Source organism: Dendrobium catenatum, unplaced genomic scaffold (genome assembly GCF_001605985.2).
Source record: "Dendrobium catenatum unplaced genomic scaffold, ASM160598v2 fragScaff_scaffold_80, whole genome shotgun sequence".
NCBI lineage: Eukaryota > Viridiplantae > Streptophyta > Magnoliopsida > Asparagales > Orchidaceae > Dendrobium > Dendrobium catenatum.
This window is the reverse complement of record NW_021318542.1, coordinates 952,878-967,129: the sequence shown is the minus strand read 5'-3', so window position 1 is coordinate 967,129 and position 14,252 is coordinate 952,878. Positions and strand designations below refer to the sequence as shown.

Below are 14,252 nucleotides of genomic sequence, written 5' to 3'. Positions count from 1 at the left end.
GGGGTCGTTTATAAGTACCCCCGGGCGGGGGGAAATCAAAATTGCTTATCAAAAAATGCTTTTTATAAAACCCCATGCACGCCTTTATTGCGCGTGGTGGGAGAAAACAAAAAATACAACCGCCGCGGTGTCTTACCAACACCAACCGTGCACGTCTTTATTGACGTGGCAGGTAGGCGGCCTCTTGGTTTTTCACCTAAATGGGGGAGACGCTGGGAGGCTACCGAATTTTTGTCTGAAATAAAGACAAGGACTTTGACATCAAATTCAAACTCAAATGTGACATGAACTACAAGAAACTTAATCAAAATAAGCTTAAATTCAAATCAAATGGTGAAACTTGTAAGCTTGAACTTGTGTTTTGAACACGATCTTGAACTTAAATGACTAAGCAAAGGAACTCAAGCATGAACAAAGTGAACTCAAACTTATGGGTATGAAACTTGAGCTTATCGGACTTGGACTCTACAAGACAACAAGGACTACACTCGAACTTGAACAAAATTTGGACAGTACAAAACCATGATTGAACTTGGACTTGACTTAAACAACGAGAAGCTTGAACTTGAAAGTGATACAAGGGAGCTTGAACCATTTGGACTCAAACTCAAATGAATAGAAGATTCATGTTGAAGCTACACCGGGCTTGGACAAGATTTGTGAACTTGACTTAATCTACTTAATCAAACTTGAATCCAAATAAAAAGAAATGTGCAAATGAGATTGAACTTGATTTATACATCAAGTGGATTGAACTCGAATTGAAGTCAAACTTGGAACAATTTGGAACATGGACTTGGTTTAGACAACAAGACTTGGACTTAAACTTGGACTCTCATTTGAACTTGAACTGGGACTTTACAAGACGACAGAGGACTTGATTTGAGCTTTAATTGAACTTAAACTCACACTTGATTTAGGAATCAAATGATGTAAGCAAAGACTTAAATCAATCTTGAATCATGATCTGAACACCAAATCAGACGGACAATAGAAGACAAGTGAACTTGAATATAATCATCAGAGAACTTGAATTGGAAATAGACTCATGTAAAGAATTTGTACTTTGATTACAAAGAACTTGGACTCGAATTCAGAAGAAAATTACAAGGAGCATGAGCTAAAACTTGGGCACCACATGAAGCTTAATACAAGAGAATTTGAGCTCAATTATGGAATGAGGGCTTTAACTTAGCAAATACTCCATCATATCAATATATAAATGCTAGAGATTGAATGAAGAAATGTAGCATATCTATAAATGATCAAAGAAGTTCATGGAAGGGACAACAATCATACTATTAATGCCAGCCATTCTATGAAACATATGCGTGTCATCTACACATTTGGAAGGAATATCCAACATATATGATTCACCTACAAGTATAAATCAAGGAACCTGTAATATAGTGGGCCTTCCATGGTCAGTGCAAGTTAGCATGCAAGCTGTGATCTACTCCTAAGGGGGTTAAAAGATTCATAATGTTAATGTGACTCAAACAATAGAATCGCAAGTTTGGTGAATATAAAGAGATGTAATAATGCTTATGCCATCTACAAGCAAATATTGGCTCTATACAATCAATACTATTTGATTGAAAATGAATACACCAGCTTTCCCACAACAGAGTCTGATGAAGGAATCCCCCGTTGATTCCTATACGAGTTCTAGAAAGAGAACCAAATCAAATCATTATAGAATGAGTGAATTTCAATTCAACCAAATGTTTTAACTTTAACCTGGACAAGATTATTGAGGCTTGCAAGCCTCTTGATGAACAATGGTCGCGCATCCAACATATCTTCTACATACAAGTACTGAAGTACTACAACAAATTCAAGCTTCTATGAGCTACCGTAGAAGACCCACTGTGTGCCCATTGCAACATTCACAAGCAAAAGTACTAAAAGGGATTCAACAAATATAGGCATCTACAACCAAGGCAGGAGATTAGTTAGTGCACTACGATCCACCTGCAGAAAACAAAATAGTGCACGACAGTCTACCTGTACAAAGCAGCGAACCACTAAATTCAGAAGCTGTTACGCTACGCCACCGGATCCGCGACGTTCTTGGAAGCGGACAGAAGGCGTTTCATGAATATTCCAAAATACCCTCGCACGTGCATTGTAGTTTATACACACTTAGGTACACTAAAAGAGGGTATACAATCAAAACCCGCGTGGGCCCCGGCGAGCGTGTTATTCGTACACACGTGACGTCTAGGGATGCTGCGCGGGTTATTAAATTTGAACCGGATCCTCCTAAGCAGGTAAAAGGAGTGGACAGGGTTCAATTATAAAATGCCCCCAAATCCGCATGGGCCCCGACGAGCGTGTTATTGGTACACACGTGACGTCTAGGGATGCTGCGTGGGTTGACAAGTGAATTCAGGTTCGAAACTGATCCTTCTATACGGGTCAATAGAAGTCGACAGGGTTCGAACAAACAAACAAATATACGGTTATGGCGACCGTCATATTTGTTTCAATACATTCATATTAGGCCTTCAAGGCCTATAACAATTAGAATTCACTATCAAGGGCATAAAGCCTACGAAATACAATCCTCTATCAATAATTTGATAGAGTCGACAAGATTCAATCAATAAAAGAGAAATGACCCCGAACACCCCGATGATGGCCGTGTTAAATGCAGATCTCAACCGAAGGGGTTCCCAAATATTTTCAAATGTCTCCCAAATATCTAAAATCCAAAGCTCCACAAAATCCAAAAAAAATCAAAAACTCCACAAAAATCCCAAAATTCCAAAAAAATATTTAAAATTGAAATAAATCCATCAAAACTTAGCAAAATCCATCCACCCTCCGCGACAGTTTGTCGTGGCGGACAAATTAAAGTTTACTTCAGCTCACAAAGAGCCAAATGCATAGTCGAAAATATCACTAGGATCCATTCTCAAAACAGTCTCCTGCCAGTAAGGATGTGGTACGTGTTCTTTAACCGGCAGTTCTCCGCCAAATGGCACCGCAGGATAAACGGTTATGACCCGGGGCCCTTTGAACCGAGTGGTTTTGCCGCCAAATGGCACCACAAAATACTGGTTATGGCCATCGCCGTTACGTTCCTTATTGGCATCAAATCCTTAAGATATGAATCAATAGGATATGATTGATAGGGCACAAAGCCCTCTGTTAGCTAAGGTGGATTCAAATTTGTCCCCTTAGACAAACATTCAACCCCGGTCTACAAGGTCCCCTTGGACGAAGCAACCCATGGCTGCCGACAAGGATCCTTCTGCCAGGTTGGGTCGACTACCTCCTCTGACTAAGTAGACCAGGGACCACGATGGCCCGGGACGACGGAACCATGGGATCTTGATCGGGTCTATCATCAATTCCCCCACCATCCGCTTTAAGTGCAAGATGGTGCAATTTCTATTTTAAATATCAATTTTTTCCAAATATCAATCATTCAAATTTCAATTTCCAAATCCCAAATCCATGCTGCTACTATATGCCAGATAACACGTATCTCTACGTATCTGATTGACGACTAGCCTTAATCAAAAGTTCTCTCTCGTGATCGAGAGGGGTAATTAACTATAGGGGCTTGCGCCTATAGGAAACCAGAACTCAGATCATAAAGTCCTCGCAAAATGAGGGCAAAATCTCTGGGTAGTGTCTTATCTACAAACCCATCTGCCTTCCAAAATTTACCTCGGAACTTATTCAGTTAAAACTCCCTTGCCGAATAAAAAAATAAAAAGCGAGTGGATGCCGGGGCTGAATTTTCGGAGCCCACATGGTAATCGAATGAAATATCTTTCTTATTTTCTTAAAATTCTTTGAAAAATATTTGGAGAATGGAATATTAGGATATAAGTGCTTTGCACCATGTTGGTGAAATATGTTTTAAGGGGTTATGCATGGTAGTGGGCTTGAAAAATTCTTGGCTTGGCTCTGGTAAAGAGATTAGAGTTTGTTTTTAGGTTGAATTTTTTAGAAGGATGATTGGATACCAAATAAGACACTAATTAGAGGTTTCACCCTCTAATAATGATTTCATGATGTTGTTCAAGTTTTCCCAAAGATGCAAGTCTCTATGGTTAATTATTTTCTCGATCATAATAGATAACTTTTGATTTAGGCTAGTTAGTAGGTTCTACGATACTTTTAGCAACAACAAATTGAATTTGGGAGAAGAAATATCATTTTGCTTAGAGTGGATAAAGTAAATTATGATGAACTTGATTAAAGTCATGTGGTTTCATCATCCTAGGTTGCGATGCAACTTGTCGACTTAGTAATAGAGTTATTTGTTCCAATATGATTAAATGATTCTTGTCAACAATCATAGATTGCGCTATCCAAGGGGATCTTATAAACCAGTGGGAAAATTAGTTGAATGGGTTAAATTTATGTAGAATTTGAATAATAGAGGGCTTTGTGCCCAATCTTGTGAGCCATATAACTCATGACTTATTGACTTAGCCATTGGGGAATGTTTGGGCTTAGGTCATAAGCATAATATAATAGTGTTATCGCAGTCAGCTAGCCACCCGGTTAAAGGGCATGTGTCGCATCTTTACTTGTGTGTGATTTTTGAGTATGATCATATGAGTATGTCAATTTGGCTCTTTATTAGCTTTGTTTATAATTTAAATTTATCACTCTCGATAGACTAGTGTAGAAGATTGAGGGATAATTGTTTTGCATGAGCCACCCTCCACAACCAAGAATAAATGATCAAGGGCATAACAACGTGTGATTCATGCCTTTTTAACTTCTTACACTTACAAAACATGTAACATGTTATGATTTTTCCTTAACATAGTAACTAGGAAGTTGATGTTTAAAGAAGCTGTTTTATGTGTTACTTTACAAATCACTAATTAGTGCGATGATTATAAAAATTGAGGATTAGGCAAACATGCTTGAAATCTCACCATTGGTTAAATCATGAAATTCCAATTTTCTTTCAATCTGTTATGCTCTGTTGTTTTTTTTTTCTTTTCGTTCAAACCTGCTTTATGTCATCATCAATAGATATCCTTTATTTAGGATATTTGATGCTAGGGGTTTCATGAGTAAATTATATGAAAGATCAATTCCTTGATTATGTAGGAAGTTAGATAGCAAATTTTGATCCACGATTTGGAGATGCAAATGAAAGAAACAAACATAATCGAGAGATTATTCCATTTTGTACTTCGTGTAAACTTCAACATTGATAACTACACTTTAAATAACTTGTGTTTTTCTTCCTCGAGTAAACTATTCAGATCACATTACTACTAATTCTTTTAATTGGATCCTTGTATCTACGGTTCGTTTGAGGGCAGTTGTGCATACATGAATCCTATGCCAATGTCAATGTGGTGTGCCATATTATTTGGGCTGCTTAAAAAAAATAAAAAATAAAAATAAAAAAATATTATTTGGGCTTCTTGAACATTTATATGGAAAAAGACGATCAAATTTAAGGCATAATTTAATCTAACATGTGAAATGCATTAATAATTAAATGAGCTTTTGTCCTTTTAAATTATGGAGATTTTATTTCATTGCTATTTTGATTTTTTAATTCTTTTTATCTATTAATGCCAGATTGTCTTCAGGGAGGATTTTGGAACTGAAGGCCGCGGAGGATATTTTGATGAATATGGGTAGGCCACGGTGGATATTTTAACTGATTGAAACGTTTCTTTCCCTTGTTTACTTTACTCTTCATTATTTGGAGCCTTGGCTTAGTAGAACACAATAGAAACTTCTTATTGTAGCCATACAAAAGTAATCATACTGAATTTTAACAAGAAATTTAAATTTTTAAAGAAGATTGAGTTTACTGTAACTATATCAAAATTGCTTCAATGAAAATTAAACCAGGGTTCTAGAAAACTTGCAAATTGTGAAATATTGAAAATTGACTTAGAGTTCCAAAGATAATGCCATCAATTAATGCATGTAATGATGGAACAAACTTGGGCCATATGGCTCATTGAGCTATAGCGTTAGGATGGATTCTGGCTTAAATAGCCTTGGAGAGTAAGTAGTTTACCAGAGGGCTGTTGAATGTTACCTCTAACCCAAATAAAAAAGAGAAGAATCCTAAAATATCATATTCAAGAAGAGTAAATACTTTGGAAACCATTGACGTTCAATTACCTCTAAATTTGAAACCAAGCTATTTTTCAATGATCTCCTATAGACAATGCTACAACAGGGGAAGGAAGAGGAGAAATCATGAAATTTTATAGAAAATCTAACTAAAAAAAAAATTAATCCCTTGTAAGTTAATTTTCTTCTAAAACTTTTGCCATTGGACCAATAATTTAAATCTTTTCACATCTTAGAATAAACAACTTATGGATAGCTCCAAAATCCAAGGACCAAAGCTGACTAAAAAGAAATCAAAATTAAAGTGATTTTGATTTCAAGCTCAAAGTGTTTCAAAACCAATTCAAATTAGATATCAACAAAGAGTATAAATGCTAACTAAATTCAAGCCTAAACAAGCTCCAAAAATCAGACATGGGATTCATTACCTCCTCTAGTCTATGGAGGATTCCACTTCATTGAGTTGGCTTTTTTATGGTGTTGTAGGATGTTTGGTTGAAGAAGCTAAAGCTGTAGTTTGTCAAGAAAAAATTAGTGGCGTCATTCTAACAAGGAGACATCATCAACGCTCTGTCTTTTAGATGTCCTGCTTACATGTTATTCTTTTTAAGATGCCGAAGCATTCATAAATGGCAATGCAATTGGAACATTTGAATTTTCATGAAAAACATATGGTTAAGTAAACCTTAAAACAACACCAAGAAAATAGGCCCGTTTATCCATTATCTTAGCTTTCTTAAAAAACTTCAAACCTTTTTGGCCTTTACTTTCATCAGCTCCTAAAGAAAATATTTCTAGGGAAAAAAAATTAGACCATCACAGGGTCACTCTTCTGAATTATAGCATTCATTGAAGATAGTCCTTTCGTTCCTCATTATTTAAGATCATTTTTTTGCACTTCAAGAATTCCCTCAATTCAATTAGATGCCTTTGGTTAATGATCTATTTGTGGTGCATGCCTGTTTTTTGTCAAGGATGACAATAGGGTTAAAATCAACAATATTATTATATTTATTGCCATTAAATGGTTTAATGGGTGAACTTGAATATCAAATTATCGCAAAAATGGATTCCAAATCAAACGCCTTCTGTGAGTCTAACAAGGAGATTAATATAATCAAACAAAGGGAAATAAAACTAGCACTACACAAAAATATGATAAAGAACAATAAAGGCACCATACAAACAACATTACCAAATGATGTGGTTTGGGAAAAAATGGCATACATAAATTTTAACACCTCACAGTACCTCTTAACAGTACTGTAGAGTGTAACAAGAATAAATATAACATTTCCATCACTAAACATCTCATTCCTATCATTTCATTTCAGATCTATTTAAAAGATCATATAAACATCATCTAATACAACAAAGGAAGCATCTAGTAATTCCCTAGTTTCATCGAAGACCTAGTATAGAGTCACTAAGGAAATCCAAATAATTTAAAGTAATACAATATCAAAACTGTTTACTAACCTGAAGAGTAGATTTCAAATTTTGAAATAAACATTGACATAAAACTTAAATACTTGTATATCAAACTTTCTCCACTTTTTCTTTCCATTTTCTTGTACAAACAACTAATAAGAAGCAATTTGTGAGCTATGAGGCCTAGCAAATTATGTAATCTAAATAACAATTATAATATAATAAGAGGAATAAATCAAAACCTTTGAGTCATAAATCATTAAACTCATTTTTATTGATAACAACATCATAAATTTTAATTAACATTATTCTTTACCTCTTCAAAGTTACACTGAATATTAAAATTAAATATGTAAAAGACTTGGCTATAAATTCATAATAATATTTAATGGAGCCTAGATAAACCTAACATTATGGTCATTGAATTATATTGAGGTTCCTTTTGCCTCATTAGGGGTTCACTTGCCCCACCTGCTACGCATGTATTTTTTTTTGTTCCTTTTTGCCCCACCTACAATACAGGTTTAGTAATTGGGTTTCTTTTGTCCACCTAATATTGCAGACATCATATCATTGAATAACCAATCTTTACTTTTAACTTGATATTCCTTACATCATACCTTTATAATTCATAATTGATTTTAATGGTTATAACCTTTAAATATGCTTAAACTCATATATCTAGTGTATTAAGAATTTGATAGCTACTAAGTTAAAAGAATTTTTTTTTGCATAAATTATCAATTAAAAAAATGCGAAATAAGTACACCTAAACATTCATCAAATCTCTCTTATTCTCATGGATAGACAGTTGTAAATACCCCAATGTATTCTTATGATGACTAACATAATTTTCTTAATGCATCTCATTATAATAAAACTTCAAAACATAAAGAATATACTAACCATTCATGATCATTACAATTATAAATAATTACATAACTTACCTTTATGACGGATGATCTCTTCAAAATTTATACCATGAAGTCTTTTCCTTTGATACACAAACTCAAAATTTTTTTTCTTCAGAAATATACGAATAATCCTACGATATGAATAGGTTATTATCTTTTAGAAATTTTATTAATTTTAGGTAACATAAAAATGACGATACTCACTATACTTGTTACATTCTTCTTTTAAATTTCTTTTCATAAGCTTCTTTCATTATATTCTCACTTCCTTCTCACCTTTTAATCAAACTACATTTTATCACAAAATTTCATGTTAATCACATCTAATTCTAGATTATAATGTTCACTAATTTTAATTATCCTAATTTGATAATACCTGAACAAATTGTCACTGCCTTAAGTTGAATTTTCCAAACAAAGTGCTAAATTCTTGTAAAGAACATGCAGTGATGGTTTGTTCAGATATTATCAAATTAGGACATGTATTTCTTGTAAAGAATTTAGCACTTTGTTTGGGAAATTCAACTTAAGGCAGTAATGGTTTGTTCAGATATTATCAAATTAGGATAATGAAAATTAGTGAACATTATAATATAGAATTAGATGTGATTAATATGGAATTTTGTGTTAAAATGTAGTTTGATTAAAAGGTGAGAAGGAAGTGAGAATATAACGAAGGAAGCTTATGAAAAGAAATTTAAAAGAAGAAGGTAACAAGTATAGTGAGTATCGTCATTTTTATATTACCTAAAATTAATAAAATTTCTAAAAGATAATAACCTATTCATATCGTAGGATTATTTGTATATTTCTGTAGAAAGAAAATTTTGGAACTGTACCAAGTGGCAGAGAGTGCTGGAAGCAGCAGCATGCATTTCCTGCATGTAAAGAATTTAGTGCTTTGTTTGGGAAATTTAACTCAAGGTAGTGACGGTTTGTTCAGGTATTATCAAATTAGGATAATAGAAATTAGTGAATATTGTAATCTAAAATTAGATGTAATTAACATGAAATTTTATGATAAATTGTAGTTTGATTAAAAGGTGTGAAGGAAGTGAAAATATAATGAAGGAAGCTTATGAAAAGAAATATAAAAGAAGAAGAAGGTAACAATTATAGTGAATATCGTCATTTTTATGTTACCTAAATTACTAAAGTTTCTAAAAGATGATAACCTATTCATATTGTAGGATTATTCTTATATTTATGTAGAAAGAAAATTTTGGGTTTGTGTATCAAAGGAAAAGACTTCGTGATGTAGGTTTTGAAAAGATCATCAATCAGGAAGGTAAGTTATGTAATTATTTATAATTGTAATGATCATGAATGATTAGTTTATTTCTTATATTTTGAAATTTTGTTATAATGAGATGCATTATGAGAATTTTGCTAATCACTATGAGAATACATTGGGATATTCATCCATGAGAATAAGAAAGATTTGATGGATATTTAAGTTTGCTTATTTCAGTTTTTTCTTAATTGATAATTTTATGCAAAGAAGTTTTCTTTTAACTTAATAGCTATCAAATTTTTAATACACAAGATGTATGAGTTTAAACATATTTGAAGGTTATAACCATTAAAATCAGTTATGAATTATAAAAGTATTATGTAAGGAAAATCAAATTAAAAGTAAAGATTGGCTATTCTATGATATGATGTATGCAATATCAGGTGGGCAAAAGGGACCCAATTACTAAACCTGTATTATAGGTGAAGCAAAAGAGACCCCAAAAGAAAAGATACCTGTGTAGCAGCTGGGGTAAAAGGGGCCCTAATGAGACAAAAGGGATCTCAATGTAATTTAATGTCGATAATGTCAAGTTTACCTTGGCTCCATTGAATATTATTATGAATATATAGCCCAAGTCTTTTACATATTTAATTTTGATATTCTATGTAACTTCGAAAAGGTAAAGAATAATGCTAATTAATATTTATGATATTGTTATCAATAAAAGTGAGTTTAATGATTTATGACTTCAAGGTTTTAATTTATTCCTCTTATTATATTATAACTGTTATTTATATTACATAATTTGCTGAGCCTCATAGTTCACTAGTTACTTCTTACTGACTATTTTTACAGGAAAAGTGGAGGAAGTTTGATATGCAAGTATTTAAGTTTTATGTTAATGATTATTTTAAATTTTAAAATCTACTCTTCAGGTTAATAAACAGTTTTAATGTTGTATTACTTTGAATTGTTTGGATTTTCTTAATGGCTCTGTACTAGGTTTTTGATAAAACTAGGGAATTACTAGATGCTTCCTTTGTTGTATTAGATGATGTTTATATAATCTTTTAAGTAGATTTGAAATGAAATGATAGGAATGAGATGTTTAGCGATGGAAATGTTATATTTATTCTTGTTACACTCTACAGTACTGTTAGGGGTACTATGGGGTGTTATATAAATGGGGGACAAAATCTATGAGAAGAGTGAAACAAAATCTTGGAGGGACTATTTTTTTCAGGAAAAGGCCAACTAAAGGAAAATAAGAGTTTCTGTCATCAAAATATCCAAAAACAAAAACTATCTTACTATCTTAGAAGAAGCCACAAAAAATTGTGTATTTATCCCTCTTGATCTTCAATTTGACAATGAGAAGCTACTAATCAAAGCTTTTGTTTAGTCTTACAAGAGAATTATGCCTTGCAATCTAAATTTGGTAGAAACCCTTCATGCTTTATCACTCGCTCATTTAATCTGTTTCCTTTCCTCTATATCACAACTTAATTGTTTGATCAAATAAGTGTAAAAGGAAAAAGAATGCTAGTTGATAGGGGTGTCAATTTCGGGTCACGGATCGGGTTCGGGTCGAACCCGGAACTGACTCGGGTAGACAAACGGGTCTGAAATCCGAACCCGGACCCGACCCGGCGGGTTGCCGGGTTGACCCGACCCTACCTGGATTTGGGTTCTGCCGGCGGCCAGCGGACGTGAGGGGGCGGACAGCGGGCGAGGGGCAGCAGTGCGCCAGCGCGTGGCCGCATGCGGGCGTGGCTTTTCAAACGCGACGAATCCTGGAACCCGAACCCGACCCGTTTTGAATCGGGTCGGGTCCAACCCAGATTTTCCAGGTCGGGTCCGGGTCAGGTTTTCGTTTCGTGTCAAATATTGACAGTCATACTAGTTGAGGGAAGTTATGGGAAGATTACTAAAATACCCAAAAGAATTTGATAGAAATCCCACAAACTCTTCTCTTTTATATTAAAGCTTCCATAAATTTAAATAGCAAGGTTCATAACCAGTCGATGTTAAAATACTGATAACAAGTCCAAGCATTGCCTGAACTTGAGAACAAGGATCGCCTTGGAAAGCATGTCAGCAGGATTGTGTTCTCTACAGATCTTTCGAACTAGAACTTACATATTCAACCTTGTCTTTGATGAAGTGGAACATCATATGGTCTCCGAGTGAATAAAACTTTGACTATTGTAAAAATACCAAAGCTTCTTTGGTGCAAACTCAAGTCTTCAACGAAGTTTCTTAATCAAATGATTTATTAACTTCAAAAAGTGACATGCTTTGTTTTTATAGTAGAAAAATCATCTGTGGGCTGAAGGCAGGCCTTTCAATTGATGGGATACCTAAAGAGACTGAATACATCTATAGATTAAGACTTCCGACCATCAAGATCACTAGCATAAATATGATAAAAAAAATCCCACAACACTGCAATTATATCTGCCCCGAATACAGCAAATCATAAGCTTTTACCTATGAAATATTCCAAAATCTTTTTCATTTCTTCCTGACGAACCTAATTAGGCTTGTCGTTGAATCTCACAACATTGATAACATGTGAAATGCTAATGTGCGCATACTATAGTATACTTAATACTTTCAAGTATGTTATAATAAGACGCTATAGTGATGATAAGACACTATAGTGTTATGATTATTTTCATTTATTGACTAAGAAGTAATTAATAAACAACAATAACTAGCAGGTTGGGAAATAATAAGCTTTGCACTCCACAAAACGAGTCTAACACCACCTTAACATATCCCGGTTGTGTTAGAATAACATACTTGTCTTTCTATTTCTTACAATATTTAGCTCTAAATATTCTTAACAATGCCAAGCTCACTTATTTTAAAGGACACGCTCAAATTAGTATTCAGTTTTTAGATCTGTGATGTGTTGCTTGCTGCAATCAACAAACAAGAGAAAATATACATAAGATCCATATGTAAGCTAATTGCAACAAACATTGCTGACTAATGTGCTTTTTACAAAACCCATGACTTTTCATGAAGCTATCATATTTTCTATTCCATTGCGAAACTATTTTAGGCTACTAGAGATTTCTTTTGTAGACATATAATATTACTTTTTTGCAACATTGAATACTTCTACCTATTACACGTGATTCCTCATCTAAATTATCATGGGGATAGCTTCTCACATTCAACTACTCAACTCCAAGTTTTGCATTGCAACCATTGCTAATAAAATATAAATCAAGCTATGTTCAACAACAGAGTCTATACCTTCGTTATGGCTATTGTCTTTTGTAACCTGTCATGCTCTGTATCTAATTCTATCTTCACCTTTGGTTCCTTCTTTGTGCTTGAAAGATTCATTTGCTGCTAACAATCATTTTTGCCTTTAGGTGGTGGAACCAAAGGACTAAGTTTCATTCATTTGCAAAAACTATAACTCTTCTATCATAGTTGTGTTCATTGCTTTGATTATCTTTAACTTAAAGCTTCTTCGAAGTGGACAGCTTCTGATCGCTACTGGACTCAGCTACATGTAGAGTATCAAAAACTATATCAGAATAAGAAGAATTCCCATAAACAAATCTATATGGTGATTTAATCTGCCTGTTGGACCTATAAGAAGAAATGGTTTCTTTTGATTGCAGTGGTGTTTGGTGGACCATCAAAAGTGGATTATAATGTGCTAGCTCACCTTAGGAAACTCCCTGCGAGATTGAGCATATATGATGCTCTCGTGCTTTCTCCTGAAATGCGAGAGGCTTTGGCCAAGGCTCTACTTGATCCTGAAATTTGTTTGGCTCAACTCGCAGAGTGTTCCTTTGAGGAGGCTTTACACTTCAAAGAAGTACCTGGAGTAACCTTTTCTGATGAGGACTTACTTCTAGGTACTTCAGATCACAATCGCCCACTTTATATAACTGTTGATATTGACAACTTCAAGTTGAATAGACTGCTTGTTGATCCGGGTGCATCGGTCAACATAATGAGCCTAAGAACTTTGGCCCATCTCAATGTTGACATGCAAAAACTAAGTTCTGACAAAATGATGTTGCGTGGCTTCAATGAAAAGAGGCAAAGGGCTTTAGGCCCTGTCACTCTTTCTCTTTTGATGGGGGATTTGAGAACTGAGGCTAAATTTCATATCATTGATTCTGAAACTTTGTTTAAAGCACTTCTTGGTAGGCATTGGCTCCATGAATACAAAATGATTCATTCCTCTCTACACCAATGCATGAAATATGAAAGGAATGGTGTAGAACATTGCATAAAGGGAGATTTGAAACCATTTAGTGTGCATGAAGTTGGGAAATACGAAGATGCTTCTTATTATGTTCCAAAGAGGCTATCAGTGTTTTCTAGATCTGTGGTACCAACTGAAGATCAAGTGGGAACTAGTGCACCTAAGGAAAAGTCTCCAACACTTGTCCAAGAGCACCTTGAAGAGGAGCTTGAGGAAAAGATTAGATGGAATCCTGCCCCTCCTTCAACACAACGAGGAGGTAGGATGGCACAACGTGCTCGTGGGAGAGATACTGACAGAGGAGATAGAAGGTAAGATGGTTGGAGGATGAGGGCCACCAAAGCCTCAT

At 34.4% G+C, this 14,252-nt stretch overlaps 1 protein-coding gene across 2 annotated transcripts in view; it reads left to right on the top strand.

Annotated features, from left to right (window-relative positions):
- Positions 1-14,252, top strand: part of LOC110104442 (glucose-6-phosphate 1-dehydrogenase, cytoplasmic isoform) — a 68,228-nt gene that overhangs the window by 22,598 nt on the left and 31,378 nt on the right. For both annotated transcript variants that reach the window (XM_020833551.2, XM_028696403.1), the window contains exon 8: positions 5,572-5,630. In XM_020833551.2, the coding sequence (XP_020689210.1) occupies positions 5,572-5,630 (59 nt within the window). The remainder of the gene's footprint in view (positions 1-5,571; positions 5,631-14,252) is intronic.